This window comes from Artemia sp. Qi Xiang Cuo, chromosome 11, assembly GCF_049724085.1.
Source record: "Artemia sp. Qi Xiang Cuo chromosome 11, ASM4972408v1, whole genome shotgun sequence".
In the NCBI taxonomy this organism is placed as follows: domain Eukaryota; kingdom Metazoa; phylum Arthropoda; class Branchiopoda; order Anostraca; family Artemiidae; genus Artemia; species Artemia sp. Qi Xiang Cuo.
In genome coordinates this window covers 45,293,756-45,318,667 of record NC_142804.1, presented here as the reverse complement: position 1 = coordinate 45,318,667, position 24,912 = coordinate 45,293,756, and the positions used below count along the sequence as shown (strand labels likewise).

Here is a 24,912-nt window from a genome sequence, read left to right as displayed (position 1 = left end):
TGGCTTTGAGGGAATAAAGACCTGAAGTTTTGTTGAAATTCCAAAATGTTCTGACACATCTGTAATAATAACTCTTGGAGCTGAAAAATCTAGGTTTAAAAAATATTGTCAATAAGCTTTCGATGATGAGGTGGTGACTCGTTTATTATTAGAAGAACTATGAGCTTAGTTCTTGATTGCTACGCAGTTTTTTGGATCTGATGCCTTTTTCTGATAGATGTGCTTACGGCGTGGATTTAGGTAATATTTTTCCTCTTTTCTCAGGGAGATTGAGTTGATCCAGATCTGACAAAAACCAAAACTTTGACGTCAATACCCTTGCTTATGACTAACTTTGGCTGATATCTAACAACCTCTTTTTATAGAAACTCTAAAAACTATAGTTCAAGTGCCTTTTCAAAGGAGGTTAGATTTGTCCCGGACCATAAAATTAAAAGAAAATTTCCTGTCACCTTAGCTCAGCTTTGACTGACACGGAAAACATATTCATGTACATGTCATAAATTTAAAGAATTTAGGAAACGTCTGCCTCACAAAGAAGCTCCTTATGTTCTAAGTTTTTTGTTGAAATGTAAATATATCCTGGTATATATCCCAATTACAGAAATGTCAAGTCCCCCGTCTGACATTACCCACATAGGTAAAATTGATAAAGGTAGAAAACAAAAACAACAACTTGGTCTCATTTCTACCCAGGTTTTCATTCTGGTAGCCTGCTCTTGAAGATGTCGCAATAAATAACTGGGACACTATGTCTTACAAGGTTTGATGTAGATATGTACCTGCAAACGACGAAATGGAACAATTAGCCAGCTTTTAGTCTAGAACAAGTTTTGGTGTATATTTTATAGTATTTTGACTAAATGTTTTCATGGTAATAGTTTAAAGACCCCTTAGTGTTTTGCAGAACTGTGTCCAGGCACATTTAAAATCACATATTTGAAACATATATCGTTTCAATGTCACAAATTAAATATTACAAAGGAATGCTTAGACTTTAGCTCTTAATATATACCACGCTTTCATTGAACTGGAAGTTCTTCAGGATAAATGGGCTGATTAAAAAAGCTGGGGAGTATTTTCTCTTGACCTCTCCCCTCCCATTAAATTAGGACTCAATTTAGTTTAAAAAACCAATAGTTTTGGTTGACACCCGATGAATTTTCTTAAAGACCTTTTGACGACAATAAATTAGAACTGTTCTTTCTCCTCCGTCACTGAGACTGAATGATCTTAAAGAACAAAACTACTATGTATAACATTTGCTTGGATTTTCCTAAACCTCCAAAATGTCTTAAACCTCAATTTAATTTTTTTTTCAAGTAAGTTAAATTTTTGAGCTATATTCCATATCGTTTAGATTAATATAAAACATAATTTGGCTTTTGAAGGACTTTTTCCACCAAGTTCTGGCACTGCTTACATAAATGGATATGACATACGCACAGATATTGAAAAGGCGCGAGGAAGTCTTGGATTGTGTCCTCAACATGATGTTCTGTTCAATAGTTTGACTGTCGAAGAACATATACAATTTTTTTGTGAGGTAAGCTACATTAACTGTCTTTTAGCTTTTTGGCCATGAAAGGTATCGATCATCGGCCAATCAAAGTACTATGCATATTCCATATTTTTATTCCAGAATATTAAACACGCTAAAGTTCCCCACTCAACATTGTTAGGGTTTCATTAAATTTTATATAAGCGAAATTCCATATATGTTTTGAGCTTTTAGGCTTCGTAAAAGCTAATATAAAGAATCTAAACGTTTATGCTCACTTTAGTGGGTTTTAAAGGAGAGGGGGGGGGGTCAAGGGTTTCTCTCAATTTGAAATCAGATTATTTTCACGATTTTTTTTTTCAAAAATTTATACTGATTTCATACAAGAAATCTGGTTTTCCTTATTTTATTAAATTTATAATCCCCCCAAACTGTCTGTAAGAATGGACACTCAGAAATATGCTAACTATGCTCATCTGAGTGGAATTGGACTTCTGAATAAGTAGCAATCTCGTTTTTATAAATTTTTACAATTCTACACTCTTGTGCGTAAGACCTCACGTAACCCCCTCCTCCGATCCCACTCCATCTGAGAAAAATCATTCCTGAAAATGTCTCTATTCTTCCCAATAACCAATACTATTTGTAAGCAATGGGCAAAGTTCATAACTTGCAGCCCTTCGCCAAGAAACTGTGGGGGATTAAGTCATCGTCAAAGACATATTTATGAGATTTTCGACTATGTTGAACAAAATGGCTATCTGAAAATTTTAATTGGATGACTTCGGAAAAAAATGACCGTGGGCGGGGGCCAAGTTGCCCTCCAATTTTTTTCTCACTTAAAAAGGGCACTAAAACCTTTAATTCCTGTTCAAATTAGGCTCCTTACAAAACCTAGGACCAATGGATCGATACGATCACCCCTGAAAAAAAACAACAAAACAAATAAAAACGCATCCGTTCTTCTGACAAAAATACAAAATTCCACATTTTTTCAGATAAGAGCTTGAAGCTTCGACAGTAGGGTTCTCTGATACGTTGAATCCGATGGTCTGATTTTTATTATGGTTCTATGACTTTTGGGGGGTGTTTCCCCCTTTTTTCTAAAATAAGTCAAATTCTCTCAGGCTGGTAACTTTCAATGGGTATGACTGAAACTTATATATCTGAAATCAGCATAAAAATCTGATTCTTTCGATATATCTATTGGCATCAAAATTCTGTTTTTTAGAGTTTCGGTTACTATTGAGCTGGGTCGCTTCTTACTTACAGTTTGTTACCACGAACTGTTTGTCAAAGTGAAAGAATTACATGTTGCCTATTTCAAAATGTTTTACCTGCTGACTTCTTGGCTGCTACAGTTGGCATGAAAGGAGGACTACGTATAGCTAATTTTTGTGCTGAATCTAAACTTTGCTTGTTTTATAGAAAAACTTGACCTTACTTATTTTTTCGACGAGACAGTATCTAGCCCTCTCTTTACATTGAGACCATCCTCAGTTCAGACTAAGTTCTTTGTATCAATTCAGAAAGTTAAGAATTAGACAACCCTTACGACCCCACTGGCTACGCTTGACAAAGTAAAGTATATTGCGTTATCGAGAAGTTGCAGGCCTTTTGTATAGCTTTGTGGCAGTATTTATTGATGAGTTGTGTTCTAATAACCTCGCCTACCTGTTAGTATATCCTTCAAATATAGAAAAAAGTCCAAAGAAATGGGAGTTCATGTGTATAGAACCGAAAGCGGTGGTAGTCTTTCTCGTCTTGTTGTTAAAAAAGGCTCTGTATTTTATAAGCCTAACCAAGATTGTAGAAGCTAATTAAGTTTCAGGGTAAAATTTATCCGGGCTAGCACATAGATATTTATAGTTTTAAACAGCTGTTGGGGTTCCATCCCTGTTTCTTTTCCTTTCAGATAAATGACCTGTTTTCGTTCTAATTACATTTGTTTAGGTATGCCTATAGTATAATTTGCAATGACGATTTAAAAGTCTCGTTGCTAAGCTATAGTTGCGTTGCAATAAGTAAGCTTTGAAGTAAATTCTATTTTTGTGCTTCCTGGTTTGAGTCATTGAATAATAGGGCTGGGAAGGTAGAATTGGCTTTGAATGGGGATTGAGATGATTGGCTGGGTCAAGTGAAGGTCCACCCGGATGAACAGTTGCTGCACCTATTATTATTATTTTTCATTTAGTCTGCCTTTAGACCCCGTTCGGGGTAACTTATTTTTGTTTTATTATTGTGACCGTTTGGAAGAATACAAGTAAGGTATTTTCTTCAAACTTTGTACTAGTTTCCGTAACCCAGGCAGGTTAGGAATAGAGTTACGAGATACCGTCATTATTATATTGACAGGGGGGGGGGGTTTGTTACCTCCAAGGAGAGAGTTAGAGATTTTCTAGCCGTAACCCAAGGCGGGTACATTTGGCTTTATAAAGTGGCCATTTGACCACCCGATGGCGTTATCATACCCTGGGTCAGGGTATACTGTAAATAGGGTAGTACCAAACCCGATATTTGCAGAACCGGTGTGGTAGACGCGGGCATCACATTGTAATTTGGGACCTGGGCTTTCCCCTCCAATAAGTGGTGACACCCGTATATTACCACGCCAGTGGTGTTGTGACCTACCGGTATAACACTGGTGGCTAAATACCACGAAAAGCAGCTTCTAAACTAATTTGGCTGTCTGCTTGAATTTTGTATCAGTCAAATCAGCAAAATACATTCGAAAATCAACTTTTCCTCTATGTAATTCATCTGTTAATTTGCGCTTCTCATTCTTCTTCTTTTCTTTTAAGCTTAAAGGGCTTGAGAAAAGGCTAATTTCGTATGAGACTGACCGAATTCTTCAAATGCTGATGCTTGAGAACAAGCGCTTTGCCTTAGTCAAAACTTTATCTGGTGGAATGAAAAGAAAACTGTCTGTTGGAATTGCCCTCTGCGCTGGCTCAAAGGTAATTTACCTAAGAAATTGTGACTCTGCCATATTCATATTACACCGTGTAAAGGTATTCGTTGCAAAAATTTCTATTTCACTGAAAAAGTATTTTGCAATTAATAAAGTAAACCTAATGGTCTATTACAGTGGATGGATGAAATAAAAATAAAAATGCTTGTTGAATTTATACGTCTGATAACACTTTTGTCTTGTTTTTAAATAGAGTTATGTCTTATGTTTTTATTGAAAATAGTTAAAAGTATTTGTTACGCTACACCAGTAGGTTAATAAATTAATTAAAGATTTAAACAATAAATATCAAAAGAAGCAGAGGATTAGTCACCCACACTAGGGGCTGAAATTTTTATACCTTTTTTTATCAGAAACTTCAGATAAACAGATACTTTAGTCAAAACAAGAGAAAATGATTCAGTAGTTTAGTTTTAATTTTTTGTGATTGAGAAGCTAATCACAGATTAATTCTCAGATCGGCTGTTTCTGATGATAGTTTTTTAGGCTAGCCTGTAAAAGACAAAAATACCAGATCATGTGCCTTTGGAAATTCTCCATTTGCCAGTTTTTGCCTTGTTTACCAGTATAAAATTGTTCGTTTTAAAAGCCGCAAAAAATCTACTGGGCTTGCAAAAAGCATCATCTGGTGCTTTATTTTCTTTCGTGACTAAAGCAATAGTAATAAAACTAAGAAGGTCAAAACTGAGGACCATACTACGTAAAATGGGTGGCTGCCTCACTTTTGGCGAAATCTAAAAGGATTTGGATTGAAGATATTTTTACTTTAAAGAATTTTCCAATATGAGCATTAAGCTGTATTTTTTTTAAAATCTTCGTCAAAGCAGAGAGTCAAGATGTTGATGGATCAATAGAAGTATCATATTCATTAGTTGCTTTGGGAGTGACAATTATGGAGAGATTTTAATGAATTTAAGAAAGTATTCTGAATCTAAAATATATAAATTTATTTTATAACTGAATTCTAAGTGAAAATTACACTAACAGCTTATCATTACTGATTGCTCTCATCTATGGCAAAAATGTTCCATTAACTGTACCATTAGATAATTCATTTATGGATATATAATTTTATTTGATGCCTTTTACGCTATAAAATTATTTTCCTCATTGGCATGCATTAAATTTACGATTGATTGCCTTGAATTCGTTAATCTATACACTATCTGAAAACGAGCTTTCTACTTAGAGCAAGTGACTTAACCAGGGATCCTCAGAAAAAACAAAGGAGTAGATCTTCTATGGGAATAATATTCTTTGGAGTGATATGAAGCAGTGACTGTTTACAGAATTCCTTAAACACGAAAGGAACAAAAGAACGAATTAATTTAGTAAGTAGTAAATAAGTAATTCTTGTTGGGATTAATACCATTGGTATTATTTGCTAGAAATTCACAATTGACAAAAAAAACAACAATTTTTCAAGTCAGAAGCCTCAATTATATAATCATTGTTCAAATTTTCGAAATATACGAAAGACGTTTTCTTAAATTTTATCCCGCAATTTACAGTAAAAGACATTTTTTGCCTGTTTTCTAAATCTTATCCTTTTGTTAATCTAAATCTAAACCTTTTTCTTAATGAAAGTTCTCGTGGAAATTTAGGTAACTTGAAGTCATCCACTATGTTGATTGAAAATTAACAATGTAAAGGCTGAAGTAAATTTTACTTATTCAATATCAACGGTGGGTTTTCGCTCGGCCTATTTATTTTATTTCTATTGAAGCGATGGCTTTGGGATTTACAAAGTTTAACTCAATTTGTGTTGTCTGTGTCTATAGCGGGCGTTGTTGAAGTGATTTACACTCTGGTAATAATGCATATGAGGTGCTTAAATAATACGATATTCTTCTGTATAGAAATATGAATTTGTCAACAGACAATGTGCACATCAGTTTTTGTGAATAATTTATTCAGCACAACCTTAGCATGACTTCAGTAACCTCTGTATAGAATTGAGTGAATATTTTATTCAGCTGATGTAAAGACGATCTTGGTAATGTTTTGATTCTAATAAAAAAAATTTAATGCTACATTTTCAGGATTCTTATCATTGACATTGGGATTCTAATAGTTTTTGAAATTGTAACTCTTTAAGCGGCTGATCTGACCAAATCCACTTTTTTTTTACTTAGGTTGTAGTTAGAAAAGTGTGTTTCTGTTTGTTAGGGATATTTGAAGCTGAAAATATCAGAATGTAAAAAAATATCAATTTATAAGTTCAAATCCAAAAATTTAACATAGATTCAATTAAAAATTCATAGAACATTGAAATGTATTCTAATTTATTCAATTCTATTCAAATTTAGAGAGTTTAAGAAACATATTTTCTGAAACTCAATCCCACAATTTACTGTAACAAGACATAGTTGCCCAGTTTTTTGAATGTATAGCTACCATTTTGTTAATGACGCTTCTCTTTTAACTCTTGGCAACTTTGTCATCCACGAAGTTGACTGAAAATTAACTATAATAAAGGCTGCTCAGAAATAGACTTCCCAAATTCAATATCAATAGTGGGTTTTGCTTGGCTTACCCAGATTAATTATATTTAAGTCACATAGGTTTTGGCAACAACATTTGAGTTTACAAAATTCAGTTCAGTTCGTGTTGTCTGTGTCTATAGAGGGCACTGTTGAAGGGGATTTTCAACCTAATAAGAAAGTAGATAAGGTGCAAAAAAAAAATATTAATCCTTTGTATAAAAATATGAATTTGTATAAAAAATTGGCTTTCAACCAAACCAGGTTCTCAACCTTCTACCAAGAAATATTTAGATTGGAAACACTTCCCTACGCATTTTACTCATATATTTTTGACTTTTAAGATTTTTTTTTGCCACTTGCATTCTCCCTGTTGTCCTCGTGATTTCTACTTTTTTTGTTTTCTGCATTTATACTTACATTCATTATACAAAAAATCTCTTTTTTTCCCAGGTGAAAAGGAATAAAATGGTGCTAACCTGCTTCTCTCATTACACTTGCAGAATTCTATATTAATTTAGATCTGAAAACGATTTTATTGGGCGACTGGTGATAAAGTGATTGAACCCGAACTTTCTCTTATAATTCGTAAGAAAAGTGAAAATTCTGGCTTTTAATTTCAATTATCTCTCACTCGTTTAGACTTATTGTGTTCTTTTTCTGTTTTTTTAGGTCGTCATGCTTGATGAACCGACTTCTGGGATGGACCCTTCGTCTAGAAGAGCTATCTGGGATCTGCTTCAGGTATATTCAATATATAATCTTCGTTAAAAGTTGTTAGTTGTGTCCCAATGCCAGTAATAATCGGCTGATAATTTTGGCAATTACCTATTTAATAATTTGAGCCATGCGAAAATAATCCAAGAACAAGTTTTCAGATGCTATTTTTTGTAAAGAAATGCTTCCCGCTTCGTATTTCCAAAAGTAATGATATAAAGAATATCTGAATATTCGTTATCTTTCGGTTTTAAAATATTGATAGGCTGTTAAAGTATCATTTAAACTACTATAAGCACAGTCAAATACTAGATGTAAATAATAGGTCGAGGCTTTGACCTCAGTAATTAATATTCATTTCAATGTAATTATTTGAAAATAATTGGTGACAATTGTTACATAATTTTTCGTATTCAAAACTTGAGCCTTACATTTAGATTAATTAAAAAAAAATCCTAACAATTGTTTTCACAAAGTATTATTTATCTCTTAGCTTTAAAATATCGATAAGGTTATTAAGGTGTCATTTAAACTGCTTATAAGCTCTATCAGCTACTAGATATAAATAATGGATAGAGGCTTCGGCCTCAGCAGTTTATTTTTCAGTTTCGTGTCATCATTTTTAGAAACAATTGATTATATTTTTTTTTAATAATTCTTCGAGTTTAAAACTTAAGCCTTACATTTAGATTAATTGGGAAACAAATTTCAAACTATTGTGTCCACAAAATATATTCACTATGTGGTTCTAGACTTTTAAAAAGACGTATGCTATTAAAAATTTCTGATTTTGTTTTTCTATCATTGGGAGTACAATAGCGCTGCATACATAAAAAACCATGTTGGCACAGTCTAATAATTTTTTTTAATAAAAATCATCCAATCACATCCTCAAACACATCCAATCAAAATTTTGAGATAGCAATTTTTTCCACTGTACTTGAGAGGTCCGAAAATTATGTCTCTGAGGATGACAACCCCCAACAGCTCTTAGTGATATAGGTTGCAAGTTATGCCTTGGGAGCATATAAGTTTTGTTTACCTATTATTTCCCCAAACACATCCAATCAAAATTTTGAGATAGCCATTTTTTTCAATGTTGTTAAAAGTTCCAAAAATTATTTCTATGAGGACAAACAATCCCCCCCCTCTTGCCAGCCCTCAGGAAAAGAGTTTTAAGTTATACCCTCGGGCATATAAGGTTTATACAGAAAGTATGGTAATATAAACTTCGGAGGGGGCTCATTGGGTGCGTAATCAGAGGCGCTATTGCCATTTTTAAGATTCAAAACGATCAGAGGCCCTACCCCCCCCCCACACACACACACAAACATGACCTAATGTACCGAAATGTATCTAAACGGGAATTTTGAGATAACTATTTTTCTCAAAATAGTCTAAATATCACATAACAAGGCTTTTAGGGTTGAAACGAAATCCTAGAGCCAAGGGGCAAGAGTTGTAAGTTATGCCTGGGTGCATTTAAGATTTTCATTGAAGGGATATTTGTATAAACTTTAGAAGAGGTTCATTTGGTTGAAAATTGGAAGTTCTAGTTCCCCTTTATGAGTAAAAAGTGATGGAGGGCAACTAGCCCTCTTGACTATCCCTCTTCTCCAAATGAATCTGATTAAAATTGTGAGATAACTATTTTGCTCAAAAGGGTCCAAAGGACATATAACAATGCCTCTTGAGCTGATACAACTCCCCAGTGCCTTGAGAATAGAGTTGTAAGTCATGCTCTGGGAAACATAAAGTTTCTATGCAATGGGTGGTCGTATAAAATTCAGATGGGGTTCATTTGATTTGAAATTGCAAGCTATAGTGCCATTTTTTAAGAGTCAAAATCGATTTGAGAGCAACCCTCCCCCCCCCCCACGCTCCGCATTTTCCCAAAGACACCCAGTCAAAATTTTGAGATAGCTATTTTTTCATTTTAGTTGAAGGGTCAGGAAATTATGTCTTTGAGGAAGGCACTCTCGCCGCCATAGCTCTCAGGACAAGAATCGTAGGTTATGCCCCGTGGGTATACAAGGTATTTTATAGAAAAAGGTTTTCGTATATACTTCAGAGTTTGCATATAGTATATGTTATTAAGAAAAGGTGTGCATGTTTGACTTCTACTTTCCCAAAATACGAAGGATAGGCCTGTTAAGATTAATATATACTCGGAATTAATATACTCAGTCATTACTGAGTTACACCCTTTTGACAACCCATATACAAATAACATTTTATGGTTTAGATCAACACTCCCCTCAACATTCCCTGAAAGACTCTTCTTAAGATTCTTCGTATTTTAGGAAAGTAGAAGTCAAACATGATTTGACTCGGTCAAATTTCAATTTTCTCAGACTTCCGACCTATCTAAATTGTTTTTTTATGCAAAAATATCCTAAGTTACCAATTTTCCCGAAAAAGGGCAGCCATCACAAAGTGTGCACATAAAACTAGTGTATAAAAATCACACAATTCAGTGAGAAGCGAGAGGCAATCAACGAGAGAGCGAAGTATTGAAAGGAAAGTAACAATCCGTAGAGACGAACATTAGAAAATATGCGGATGACTCAGAGAAAAATACAGTAACCGTAAAACATATGAAGGAAAAACATAGTTTGATTTACGGATAATCCATTACTTACGCGATAGCGTTTAACTAATAGCCTATGCATGGTACGTAAATGATGAATTTTCATCAGTAATAATCCCAAGGCACTTAACGGACCTCCACAGTTTAACAATTCCCATCAGTGATGGTATGTCTGCGATCCAGGAATAATAATTTTGAGACTATGAAAAGATAAGAAAATTTTATTTACTTAAATTTAGATCATGCTGGTTTACCTTCAGCCAGACATGTCTTGGTTAATGCTGTATTAACAATTGCGGTAAGTAGTTGTTCTGTTGGAGCAACATACATCCATTTTGTGTTATCAGCAAATAAGGGTGTAATTATCCTGGGCACAGAAGGTGAAGGATCAATCTGATTCATGATTCTAGAAGTAGCTGTAACTGAAAGAAATGAACAAAAAAAAGGACCTAGAACAGAGCCTTGAGGGACACAAATTTTTATTAAGACCTTTACTTGACACTTATCCATTAAAATGAACTTACTGTTTCCTATTTTGGAGGTAATTACGAAGCAAAGCCAAAGTAACCCCTCTTAATCAATAAAATTTACATAATTAAAAAAGTTTTTGGTGGTCAACAGAGTCATGTGCCTTAATCAAATCCAGAAAAAAAACTTCCTGAAACCAAATTGAATTGGAAAAAATTCGTTCCCCCTATGAAAAAAAAAAACAAACACAAATAAAATTCTCAAATTTGGAAAGCCTTAGTTTTTACAGCGGGGAGGGGAGGGTATTTTCCGAGGGGAGTATTTTCTGTTTTTTTTTTTCCAGGGGAGTAAACGCCTAGAAGTATTTTCAGTAGTTCTTTAAGAGCATTTCTGTAATGTTTATAAATTTTTGTAGAAATCGGATCTTTTCAAATTTAAAGAATTCTTATAAAATTGATCCTTCGTATTAACAAAACGTAACAAGCTACGGGACAGCCATGGTTTCTTTGGATTCTTTCTGTTTAATCGCGTACGAGCTATCCTACATGTCTTTTTCATCATCAAAATCAACATATAACAGAGTCTTTGAAAACCAATATTTATATCAAACACTTCGTAACGAACTGTAAGTAAGGTGCGACCCGGGTCAATACTAACCGAAACTAAAATAATTAATTTTGAGTCTAATAGGTACCGCATGTAAAAGGAATCGGCATATTATGCTGATTTCAAATATGTAAGTTTCATTAAGTTTAGTCTTACCCATCAAAGGCCACGAGCCTGAGAAAATTTGCAAAAAAATGATTTTTGAAAAAAGGTGGAGATACCTCTTACGAGTTATATAATCTTAATGAGAATCTTATCATCAGATTCAGCGTATCAGAAAACATGTAGAGGTTTCAAGCTCATATCTGTAAAAATGTGGAATTTTGTATTTTTTACCAGAAGAAAGATCCCGGATGCGTGTTTATTTTTCTTTTTTCTCCATTGGGGATCGCATCGACCCAGTGGTCCTAGAATAGCCTGAAAGGGCTCATTTGAACGGAGACTATTATTTTTAGTTGAAAAACTTGCTTTGTTTTTTTAAATATCAGTAAAAATCGACTTAATTATTCAAATCAACTTCCGCAATTTCCTGCTTTAATTCATGAAAACACTGGCATTGGAGTCTTGGAAATTTTTGACATTGGCCAATTCAGAGACTCGGTATCTTTTATAGCAGTGGTTTCCAAACTTGATATCACTGCACCTCTCTCAAAAATAATTATTCATTTGCCCCCTCCCCTCCCTCTGATTTTTCTTATAAAAAACAAAACATTTTTAGTCTTATGAAATTTATTCATACAAACTTGTGGGAAACGATATTTTATTATTGTTTTTAATTAGATGGATGTGTTTGTCTATCATCACAAAGTTTATCAAATCTTGGTATTTGTGACAATTTAGCTAATCGTAGCTCTTTTTCTAGAACTAAACGAGCTCGATATTTGGAATTCATAGTAGCCAAGACAGAAAATCTCGTTTCGCATAAATATGACTTGGCAAACGGCAGCAGTACTTTCAAAACTTTGCTTGACACAGTGTTATATTCTGTATGAAGATTCAACCAGATTGAACCAGAGATACAATCTAAAATTTGTGTTCTAATTTAGTTTCACAGGATAATTCAATCAATTTTTCCTTTTCAGTGCTCGTCAATCCAAATTCCTCATCTTCTTCTTCTCGTTGATAAATAGATTTTGTATCTACGCAAGCTTTGTAAACTCAAAACCAGCCAAAATAATTCAAAAATTGGAGCAACAAACCATTCAAGTAATCCACAAAGAGATTTTTGTTTGCTTGTATGTTATCTCGGGTGCATAAATTTAAACAAGGAAACATGTCAATCTTACTGCAAATTTGATTTCAATAGCTCCACTTTTTTAGTAAATGCTTTCATTTTGTCTTTACGTATAAGCAAATGCATTTGGAGTCTTTGCATTGATTTGCTAAGAACACTAGATTTTTCAAAAATGTCAACCATGTAAGTTTAATAATTGAATTATCATCCCTATGCATATTGCTGTCTTCATTATGATTTTTCTCCTGAAATCTTACAATTTCTTCTTTAAGTTCAATTACCCTTTGAATCACTTTTACATGAGATAGCCAGCGCAATTAGCAATTGTACGGAAGTGACGTGTAATTAACCCGCATATCTTCACAGTCGCTTAGTTTTGCTAACAATCATGATAGTTTTATGCAGATTGATATTTGTTAGATGGTCCATGAAATGGACGTTTCCAGGACAAACCAGCAACGACGAAACAAACAATGTTGCAGTACCTCTAGCTACCTAAATATTACCCAACGCAGATTAACGTGCGAAATGAAGGACATATTATTCAGCTACATATTACAATTTTTATAAATATTTTCTTGTTCAAATCTTTGAAGAAGAATCAGCCCTGGCATTAAGCTTAACAGTCTTGATTCAGCAGCTATTGTGTAAAACCGGTGAAACGTATGATCTACCCCTTTTTATGGTGGACGATAGAAAAAAAATCACATAAGAAATACTCCATGCATCTTCCTACTAAGCAATAAGAAAGAAAGGAAGAAAAAAGAAAATTAATTTACATAACATTTCGAAAGAATAATAAACGGCAATCGGAATGCCATCAGTATCAAACTCAGGAGCTGGCATTTGAGGGACGGCAACACTTTCATTTGTTGTAATTTATGTATGTTTTAATATTGGCTTTGTTGTCCATTTACTTGTAGCTATTTAAGCATATTCAAAATCTTCTATGCATTTAATGGACTGTTTCTTATGTGATTTATATCTTTTGTTATTTTTGTAAAAGCAAAGCTCCTCGCATATAGTTTTGGATACGAAAGCTGCTCTGTGGAGTATGCAATGCGTCCAGAGACACTCGGGTGTTTTTATTTTAACTAGTGGTTGAAGACTAGTTTTGAGTCCCAAATTTGGTTTTGCACTGTCAGTGCACAATCTAAGGGATGGACGCACCGTCAGTACTAAGGCTGCATTTACGGCTTTAGTATAATTTCACTTGGGAAATGATAGGCTTCGAGTCTTGTTAGAGCTCTAATGGATAGCATTGTTCTTAAAGCTTAAAAAAAGAATTTTCTATAGAGCGGATGACGAAGAGTCGGGAACTATTTTTAATTTCACACCTGTATAATTAGCCATTTTGTTTTTAGAAGGAGAAGAAAGGTCGTACGATTCTTCTATCAACCCATTTTATGGACGAGGCAGACTTTTTGGGAGATAGAATTGTAATTATGTCATCTGGAGAGATACAATGCATCGGTTCCTCTTTGTTTTTGAAAAACGTTTTGGGTAATAAAACTTTATTTATTTTCAATATTCTATTTCTCCTATAACTAAGCAAACACGAAATTTTTGATTTTTAGGTATTGAGCAGGGTAGAGAATTTTCACTAACTGAGAATAAGCCCTTCCAACATCAAATTTTTTCACTTTTTGACAAAATTACAATGAATAGTCTAACATAAATGAGATATGTGTTTGTTTATTTGTTATTTATTGGTCTTTCATAATTGTTAAAGAAGTAATGAACAAAGAAAGTCTATATTCTGAAAATTGCTTTTCTAGACCTATTCAGATTCATAGGCTACTCATTCTTCCATGCAAAAATTAGTGATGGTTCGAAAGAACATTTTCTAAACCTGTTATATATTAGAAAAACAAATACAACATATATCTTTTTGTATTATTTCTTTAGATATTATTCTTACTTGTTTATTTAATTCTATTAATTAAAAAAAGAAATTTCCACAAAATAAGTTTCCAAAGGAAAGTAAATAACTCCATTAAGCCAAAAATGAGCAAAAAAGAATAAAAAAAACCTACCCTACCAAGCGTGAAACTACCACAAATCAGTATCGATATGTAAATGTAAGCCAAAACGACAGAAATTGCAATAAATAGCCGAGTCAAACTCAAAACAAGCAGAAATTAATGTGAGTGGGGCTCTAAACCCCAATGCCTTCCCAAGGCAAGAAAATGATTTGCACTCCACTGAAAAAATATAAATGTTTTTGTTATTATAACTTTAATTAATCAAATAATATTAAAATTCTGATAGTAGATATATATATATATATATATATATATATTAAAGTGACATTGCACATTCATTTGTATTTTTTCACTAAAGTGTAAATTATGTTGTGGCCTTGGGATTGCCTAGGGGTTTTGAGCCATACTCATGTAAATTTCTGCTTGTTTTGAGTTTGACCCGGTTATTTATTGTAATTTTGTTCGTTTTGGGTTTCATTTATCTATCGATGCGGATTTGTGGTAGTTTCACGCTTGGTAGATCGTTTGATTTTATTTTCACTCATTTTCGGTTTAATGGAGTTCTTCACCTATTTTGTAGAAAAAGCTTTTTAATTAATCTCTGTTTGTTGTATATTGGCACAGTGTTTTCAGGGAAAAAGAATATAATACTTTAACTCTTTTTTTTCAGACTTTATAGTTTGGCCTACTATTTCTATGCTGGAGAAAAAATTTTCTGCAATATTTAACAACATACACCCTGTTTAAAAATCTGGACACAAATAGTAGTCTTTAATTAAGTTTCATACCACCTCTAGTTGACCTGGAATAGAAAAATTGATGCCATTTGCAAAAAAATCTGTTTACTTTCTTTGATAGCTATGGTACACTTACGCTATTTCGAATCGGTTAAATTTTAAGAGCAGAAGTAACCCCGAAAGTTTGAATATAATACCCTCAGTCGTTCTTGGGATGCTGCTGAGATGCCTTATTGGGAATGAGCTTTAACACAGTGCATTTTGATTTAATCTTTAGGAAACATTTAGTCTTTAAACATAATGGGTAAATGGAAGGGTGGGCGTGAATGGCCGATTACTTGCCCTCCAATCACTTTGACTTTTAAAAAGGGCATTAGGCCTTACCATTTTGAATCGAATGAGCCTTTTATGAAGTTCCTACGACAACTCCTTCGATATGAAGTGCCTTGATCTTAAAAAAAAATATTGTACGCACCTCCTCGATCTTTACTATAAAAATGTCCAGCATTCCAGCCATTTTTGACTATTAAAAAGGGCACTAGTCCTTTAAATTTCCAATCGAAAGAGCCTTTTTTTAGTTTTTACGATAGCGCTTTCTGTAAACACCTTGTATGCCCCCAGGGTAAAAATTACGTTACCCTGAGGGCTGTTAGGGGTTGTCATCTTCAAACACGTAATTTCCAAACCTGTCAACTACATTAAAAAATGGCTATCTCAAAATACTTGATTGGATGTGTTGGAAGAAATGGTGGGCGTGAGAGGGCCGTTAGTTGGCTCTCTAATCACTTTCAACTATTAAAAAAAGGCACTAGCCCTTTTAATTTCCGATCAAATGAGCTTTTTTTGAAGTTTCTACGACAATGCTTTCAATAGAAAATCTTATATGCCCCAGGTAATAACTTACATCCCTGCCCTGAGGTGTAGGAGGGGGTTTGTCATCCTATAAGACATAATTTCTAGAACTTTTAGCTACGTTGAAATAAATTGTTATCTCAAAATTTTGATTGGATGTGTTTTGAGAAATGGTGGACGTGAGAGGGGGGTTGGTTGCTGTCCCATCACTTCTGACTGATTAAAAAGGCACTAGTCCTTTCAATTTCCATCAGATAAACCCGTGACAACGCTTTCTATAAAAACCTTTTGTACCCCAGGGCATAGCTAACAGCCATTGCCCTGAGGGCTGTGAGGGGATTGTCATCCTCAAAGACATAATTTCCGGACGTTTCAACTACATTGAACAAAATGACTATCAAAATTTTTGATTGGATGAGATTGAAATTTTGATGGATGCGTGTGAGGAAAGGGAGGACGTGAGAGGGAGGTTATTTGCTCTCCTATCACTTTCGACTATTAAAAAGTTTGAAATTCGAATATTTCGACTCATTTGAGGATTTGAATTTTCAATAAAATGAGGCCTTTTTGAAGATTTTATGACAAAGCTTTCTATAAAAGCCTTAAATGCCCCCAGGGTATAATTTACAACCCTTTGCCTGACGGTTGTTGGGAGTGTCCTTTTAAAACATAATTTTCTATCTGGAAATGAACTACGCTGAACAAAATGGCTATCTCAAAATTTTGATTCGATTTGTTTTGATAAATGGTGGGCTTGGAAGGGGTGTTAGTTGCTTCCCAATAACTTTTGACTAATAAAAAGGGCACTTGCCATTCCAATTTCTTATCGAATGAGCGCTTTTCAAAGTTTCTACGACTTTGGTAAAGTGGTATTATGGTATTTCGGTGATGTTGTGGTTGTTGCCTTTATTTTCCCTTTATAAGGAAATGAAGTATGGCCCTAAGGTAATTAAACTTTGGTAGCATGCATTAGGCTATGACCTGACTAATGAGGCGTACCAGCTGGGTATATTTGAGCGACTAAATGTAGATTTTGGAGAGGCTGGGTATAAAACAATACCTTTATTCAGTTAGCATACGCTAGTAAAGGATTAATAGTAGTTATATATTCTGTTGGAACTGGTTGTCCCAGGGAGACCACAAGTATCATAAATCAACAATAATATATAATACAATAGGATACTTAGACACTTACAATAATACGACAATATTTCAAGGTGTTTCTAAATCAACGGACCAGAGGTCAGTCCGGCATAAGATTAGTCTGTCCGCCCCTTCCCATAAAATATATCTTTTATAGATTTCCTTAACCACACCTCATCAGGACGCACATAGCTAGGAAGTGGTAATCTCTCAATTTCCTGTTAACCATACACTTGCCAGGATATTTTCCTGATCTTAGTAAAAAGTGGTATTTATAAAATTTTGTTTTTGCGTCTGAATATTTTTACTACATTCAGAATCGACTTAATTAGAAAGCCGCACCACAATATTCCCTATTTATAATAAGAGTTTCCCTCAAATCTCAACATTTTACTTTTAAAACAATTTAATTTTGTACATAGTTATTTTGCTGCCATCTTTGGGTCATTCTGTGAATATAACCTCAATGGGTTTCCTTAGGGTCATGTTTATGGTCAAATATATGCCCTGTCCTCTTTTTCCAAGGATATCCATTTTGAAATTTATTTTTGTTGTTCTTTTTCTCTGTCTTTAAGACTTTAAAAGTTGTTTTTCACCCTCATGCGCGTATGCATCTTCTGTATTAGTTTGACCCCCATTGGCTTAAGCATTATATTAGTGTTTTTGCTTAAATTTGATTTAAAGTTATATTAGAAACGTTTATTAATTATTTTATTTTAAATTTAAATCCTATTAATAATTAAATTTATCTGGGTGATGTGGCTGATTTACCGTTTATTTTCCGGGGTTAGAAATGCCTTGGATAAATTTTACATAACAGTCTGGTTTCTAAATTTTCACATATTTTTCCAACACAAAGCATTTTCACATTCTTTCAATAATATAAAGCCATTTAGGCTACGTAACACATTTTCTAAGCCTAATTTAAGTTCTGATTTTATCTCACTTTATGATGAACTTGTGGCAAAGTTCTGTAATACTGCATACAGTTTCCAAAATATTAGTTGACCATTTATGGTTTGATGTCTGATGGTGTGAGCTATTGGTATCAGATTACAATTGAACTGGCTTTGAAATTTGCTACTTTCCAAAAATTCGTCAAAAAATGATTGAAAAAAATGGATCCGAAAGGATGTTACGAAAAATTTTATTTCCAAAAAAATAAGGCTGTATCTAAAATAAATATTCACATTAGTATACACACAAAGCATAAAGTGTTACATATCATAGGCAGCGTGCTTGCGCTGCCTAAGTAAAGAACGATTTGGGCACGATGTGTTTTTTTTCTTCTTACCCGAGCATTTCGTATCGAGAGAGTTGTTGTAGAAACTTTGAAAAGGGCTCATTTGATGGGAAATTGAAGTGGCTAGTACCCATTTTAATAGTCGATAGTGATTGAAGGGCAACTAGCCTCCCCCCCCCCCACGCCAATCATTCCCCCAAGCACACCCAATCAAAATCTTGAGATAGCCATTTTGTTCAGCGTAGTTGATTCTCAGATAGAAAATATGTTTTTGAGGAGAACATTCCCCCACAACCATCAGGGCAAGGGTTTTAGGTTATGCCCTGGGGGTTTTTAAGGTTCTTATAGAAGGTGTTGTCGTAGAAACTTCAAAACAGGCTCATTCGATTGGAAGTTCAAAGGGCTAGTACCCTTTTTAATAGTCGAAAGGGACTGGAGGGCAACTAGCCCCTCCCCCCACCCACGCCCATCATTCCCCAAAGGACATCCAAATAAAATTTTGAGATATCCATTTTGTTCTGAGTAGTTGATTTCCAGATAGAAAATGGTTTTGTGGAAGACACTCCCCCACAACCCTCAGGGCAAGGGTTTTAAGTTATGCCCGGGGGCCATATAAGGTTTTTAGAGAAGGCGTTGTCGTAGAAACTTCAAAATGCTCATGCGATTGGAAATTCAAAGAGCAAGTGCCCTTTTTAATAGTCGAAAGTGATTGGAGGGCAACTAGCCCCCCCATGCCAATCATTTCCCCAAACACATCCAATCAAAATTTTGAGATACCCTTTTTGTTCAGCGTAGTTGATTTCCAGATAGAAAATATGTTTTGAGGAGGACACTCCCCTACAGCCCTCAGGGCTAGGGTTTCACGTTATGCCCGGGGGCACATAAGATTTTTAAAGAAGGTGTTGTCGTAGAAACTTAATAAAAAGAGCATTCGATTGGAAATTCAAGGGGCTAGTGCCCTTTTTAATAGTTGAAAGTGATTGGAGGGCAACTAGCCCCCCATCACGCCCATCATTCCCCCATACACATGCAATAAAAATTTTGAGATACCTATTTTGTTCAGCGTAGTTGATCTCCACATCGAAAACATATTTTTGAGAGGGACATTCCCCCACAATCTTCAGGGCAAGGATTATGTCCTGGGGGCTTTTAAGGTTTTTATTGAAATCTTTGTCGTAGAAACTTGAAAAAGGGCTAATTTGATTTGAAATTCCAAGGGCTAGTACGGTTTTTAATAGTCGAAAGTGATTTAAGGGAAACTAACCCCCCTCTCTCGCCCACCTTGTCCCCAAACACAACCAATCAAAATTTGTAGATAGTCATTCTGTTCAACGTAGTTGAAAATTGAAATTAGGTCTTTAAGGATGACAACCCCTCACCCCACAGCCCTCAAGGCAAGGGTTGTAACTTATGCCTTGGGGGCATTTAAAGTTTTTATTGAAATTGTTGTCGTAGAAACTTCAAAAGGGCTCATTCAATTGGAAATTGAAAGGGTTAGTGCCTTTTTTAATAGTTGAAAGTGATTGGATAGTGACTAACGCCCCTCTAACGGCCACCATTTTCCCAAACACATCGAGTTAAAATTTTGAGATATCCATTTTGTTAAATGTAATTGAAAATTCTGGAAATTAGGTCTTTTGGGATGATATCCCGCTCAGAGCCCTCAGTGCAAGGGTTGTAAGTTATGCCCTGGGGTATATAAAGTTTTCATTGAAAGCGCTTTCGTAGAAACTTCAAAAGAGTCCATTCAATTGGAAATTGAAAGGGCTAGTGCCTTTTTTAATAGTTAAAAGTAATTGGATAGAGACTAATGCCCCTCTCTAGCCCACTATTTTCCAAAACACATCCAATCAAAATTTATTCTCACCCGGGTTTTTATGTTATCCAGTAAATGTTTTAAATCAAATTGTTGCCAAAAGTTAGTTTTCGTTATTCAATACTTTTCTTGCGATTGTGGTTTCGACGCCATTTGTTCGTGGCTAGCGAAATTTACGCTTAATTCTGGTCTGCTTAGGGTTTTTGTTTCTGAGTTTAATATCTTTTCACCGACCCAAGCGCTGTTTAGGTCAGCTTTACTTTGTTATAACTTAAATTTGATAGTTTTAAATATGTGATACCATTTTCAATTTTAATAACTTGATTTTCCACGAAAATCGTGGGGTATTCGTTGAGGGTGTATCCCCCTATCATTGTATCCATTGTTCTAACCTTCTCTTCCTTTTTATTTAATGTCGCTAGCACTTGAGCCGTTTTTCCCCCTTCTGTTGTGATTTTCCCGTTTATTTTTAAGTTATAATCCGAATCGTCACTCTTTATCTGTTGTTACGCAAATTTGCCTATTAGTTTCATTGGGCTGGCTTATGGTTATTTTACTAGTTTAACGATCCCATATATTCTTATAGCATCTACCCCTAGAATAAAAGAAAATGGTAGCTGCTTACATATTATCACCGTTACTGTTATTTCCTTATCTCCTGTGCAACATTTTAATGGGTATTCCCCCAAATTTGTCAGTTTGTGACCTGTCATTGATGTCAGGCTATTCTGGTTTCTGTTTACGCGCTTATTGACTCTATGAGGCAACCTCTTCAAAAATTCATCTCCCACTCTAATTAAAGATTTAGACGCACCCGTATCAAGTAAACATGGTAAATTTAGGAAACGCTCAATTTTAAAACAACGCAAAATCGGTATATTATTATTATTTGCATGTGTATCACAACACTCTAAACTTTAAAGCGGTCTTTTTAAGGAATTAGCTCTGTCGACCCTTAGAGACTGGCGTCTCCGTTTAAATGCCCACTGTGTGACCAGAACTTACTGAGGTTATTCCAGTTTTCTTCAGCGTTGCAATTTTGACCCTAGGTGTTGTTAACCGTTTGATTTCTAGGCCTAAATTCAGGAATGTTATTAGCTTTTTGCCAAGTGTTATTTGTTCCCTGCCTTCCTAAATTTCATTCCCTCTGCGTTTTGAACTGGTGTCTTGTCTTGTACGTCCGGCTTTCTTTGCGTATTCTATGCTAACAGTCCGCAGCATAGTGGTTTGGTTTGTTACGATCATAGCAATTAAGCTTTCTCTTAAATTGTTTGTTGGTTTCGTGGTTACTTCTAAATTTTCTTGATCTGTCATAACTGTATTTCTTTGGTGGGGGTGGGTGCCCATATGTTCTTTAGTTATTAGCTGCTAACGATTCAAGGTCATAGAATTTGTCAGCTAATTCTCTAGATGGTAACCCTCGGCCTCCGTCGCGTCTTTTTGGTTCATAATTTGGCTCCTCAAAGCTTACCCGCTTCTGTCCCCTTTCTTATTGTACACTTTCTTGGGTTCTTGTGTTATTTATTCACATTTGATCAAACTTCTTCATGGCCTCGTCTATTTTTACCTCTTTTCTACTAGGATTAAAGTCTGCTCTAGATTTTCTGGTTTCCGTGATAATATTAGTCTTAGTAGCTTTTTTGGTAACACTTGCGTAAAAATATGTAACTGCACTTTCTGTACTGTCTCGTCACTTCCACCCTTCTTTAACTGTAAGCATACAGATCGAAAAATTTTGTCTGCATATTCCCTGATGCTAGTTTAGGTATTGAATGTCACCACCTCTGTTCTTAGCCTCTCGGAGATAATCGTTTCTATGAACCTTGTTTTAATAGATTCGATTAGGGTGCTAATGGCCTTGGGCTCTTTTTCCTTAATCACCTCAAAGTGTTTAAGGGCGATTCCCTTTAATCTAGCTGCAACTCATTGCTCTTTGACCTTACTGTCAAACAACAAAGTTATTTCGTTGAAAATTTTTAATTTTTGACAAACTCATCTACATCTGAAATTCCCGTGTATTCTGGTGTAATTTTGGCAATTTCAAGTACTGTTGATAGGGAAGCTATTTTTCCGCTGGTAAAGCCATTTTATTTCAAAAATTAAATTTTATTTATTCCTCTCCCAGTTAGTGCAACCGCCACCAGTTGTGGTAAAGTGGTATTATGGTATTACGGTGATGTTGTGAATTTTGCCTTTATTCTCCCTTTATAGGGGAGATAAACTATTGTCCTAAGGTAATTAAACTTCGGTAGCGTGTATTAGGCTATGACCTGACTAATGAGGCGTACCAGCTGGGTATATTCGTGGGACTAAAAGTAGATTGTGGAGAGGTTGGCTACAACACAATACTTTTATTCAGTTAAAATAATCTAGTACAAAGATTAATGGTAGATATACATTTTGCTGGGACTGGTTGTCCGACGGAGACCACAAGTATCATTAATCAACAATAATATATAACACAATAGGATACTTAGACACTTACAATAATTCGGTAATATTTCAAGATGTTTCTAAGTCAACGGACCAGAGGTCAGTCCGGCATAAGATTAGTATCTGTCCGCCCCTTCCCATGAAATGTATCTTTTTTACAATTCCTATACCACACATTATCGAGACCCAGTGACGCATATAGCTAGGAAATGGTAATTCCTCAATTTCATGTTAAGCATGCACTTGCCAGGACATGTTCCTTATCTTAATAAAAGTGGTATTTCTAAACTTTTTTATATACGTCTTAATATTTTTACTAAATTCCGAATTTACTTAATTAGAAAGCGTCACCACACGACAACTCATTCGATACGAAGTGCCCTGGTCTTAAGAGAAAAAATAATAAACAATACATTTTACGAATGTCGTTCTTTATTTAGGCAGTGCGATTGCTCTACCTGTGTTTTTATTATATATTTGTCTATTATTTATCTTACTTGTTTGTCTTAATTTCTATTATTTCTTTAGATGTTATGCTTATTTGTATGTTTACTACTTAGGGGCCGGCTACCATTTAACAGTTGTAAAGGATGTGGAATGTAGAGTAGACGAAATTACAAGATTGATTAACAAATATATTCCGAACCTCCATATTGACCAAGATGTTGGTGCAGAGTTGTCGTACGTCTTACCAAAGGAGTATTCAGCCCGGTTTGAAGAAATTTTTATGGAGCTTGATGAGAGAAAACTTGAGCTGAGTATACGGAGCTACGGTATCTCTTCAACTTCTATGGAAGAAGTATTTTTTAAGTAAGTATTGTTTGGGTAAATTAAGTTGAATTAAGGGCTTTGCAAAGAAAATAATTAATTTATTTAACTTGATTTATTTTTTGAAAAAACATTTTCTTATTTAATATATATTGAGATCCTTCGCTTGTCTTCTAACCGAATCCTCTTCTTGATTTCATGGTGTCACCATAGGTTCAATAAAACCACCGTGGGAAAACTTTCTCTGAAATTTGTATGGTATTTGGATTTTTTTTTTGGCCAAAAATGTCAATGTGCCAAATTCAAGAAAAAAGTAATGTAGCTGGTTTCGAGGCCACACCTTGGTTTAGCCATATGTTAGGCTTGTATATATTGATTCTTATTGTCGCTTATCTTCTAACCACACACATTGTGAGCCTCATCTTGATTTCATGGGCTGGGCCCTAGCGTGGCTACGATGCAGGCTTGTTTACATTCATTATAATTGTCGCTTGTCTTCTAACCACAGACAATGTGAGCCTCTTCTTAACGTCTTAGCGTTACAATAGGTTTGATAAAACTATCTCGGGAAAATATACAAATTTTTTCTTTAAGTTTCGACCTATTTAGATTGGGTTTGTTCTCAAAAATATTAATCTGCCAGTTAAAAAAAGAACAAAAAAACTAGGCAATTTTGAGGCTGGGCCGCGAAAGACATTTGTTACGCGAAAGGCTTGTATATGCGAACTTATCCACCAAATGAAATGGTTGTAAGACAACGTGGCAAAACTCTTGTCGTCTAAAAAGATACTGACCATTGTGTGGAGTTCTTTACTTAGCCAATGTTTTATCCAGCTGGAACTTCGGAAGGGTCAAGGGGTATGCTACTTCAAACTCAGAGCTTCGTGCAAGATACACTTACAACGGTGATATATTTTCTTTAATAGTATATTGAAACCACTCCGGTAAAAAAAAATGACTAAGAGAGTATGCCAGGAATGCAGATTAAAGAGTTACCATTAACTCTATTTAGCGCAACAACTAAAAATTTTAATTTCATGAACATTGATCCGGTATTGAACGTTCAAAGTGGTCAAAAAATTGCTTTGCCTAGATTGCACTGCAAAAGAAGATACTAATGACAAGGTAGTAGCTTTTGATGACCCTTTGCGTTGTTCCCCCTAGACTCCATCTACTCTTAAGACACCTCCACGTCACCCATCGGGAAGGGACCTAGTCAACATTTTTAAGGAAGCGAAGTCATCTTCCTTATCGTCTCTCAAATCAATTCCTTTCCAAACCGACTTCATGTCCCTGGACAGTCCCCCCTCAACCGCGTCCGATGTGTCCTGGCAAACCAATTTCGCTTCAAGAACAACTGATTTC

General features: G+C 34.9%; 1 protein-coding gene across 1 annotated transcript in view; it reads left to right on the top strand.

The window, feature by feature from the left end:
• The window catches only part of LOC148947023 (phospholipid-transporting ATPase ABCA3-like), a 513,909-nt gene that overhangs the window by 259,167 nt on the left and 229,830 nt on the right, over nucleotides 1–24,912 (top strand). Inside the window, exons 12-16 of the mRNA XM_089096491.1 lie at nucleotides 1,392–1,546; nucleotides 4,303–4,458; nucleotides 7,628–7,699; nucleotides 13,935–14,073; nucleotides 23,340–23,589. Coding sequence (XP_088952617.1) covers nucleotides 1,392–1,546; nucleotides 4,303–4,458; nucleotides 7,628–7,699; nucleotides 13,935–14,073; nucleotides 23,340–23,589 — 772 coding nt within the window. The remainder of the gene's footprint in view (nucleotides 1–1,391; nucleotides 1,547–4,302; nucleotides 4,459–7,627; nucleotides 7,700–13,934; nucleotides 14,074–23,339; nucleotides 23,590–24,912) is intronic.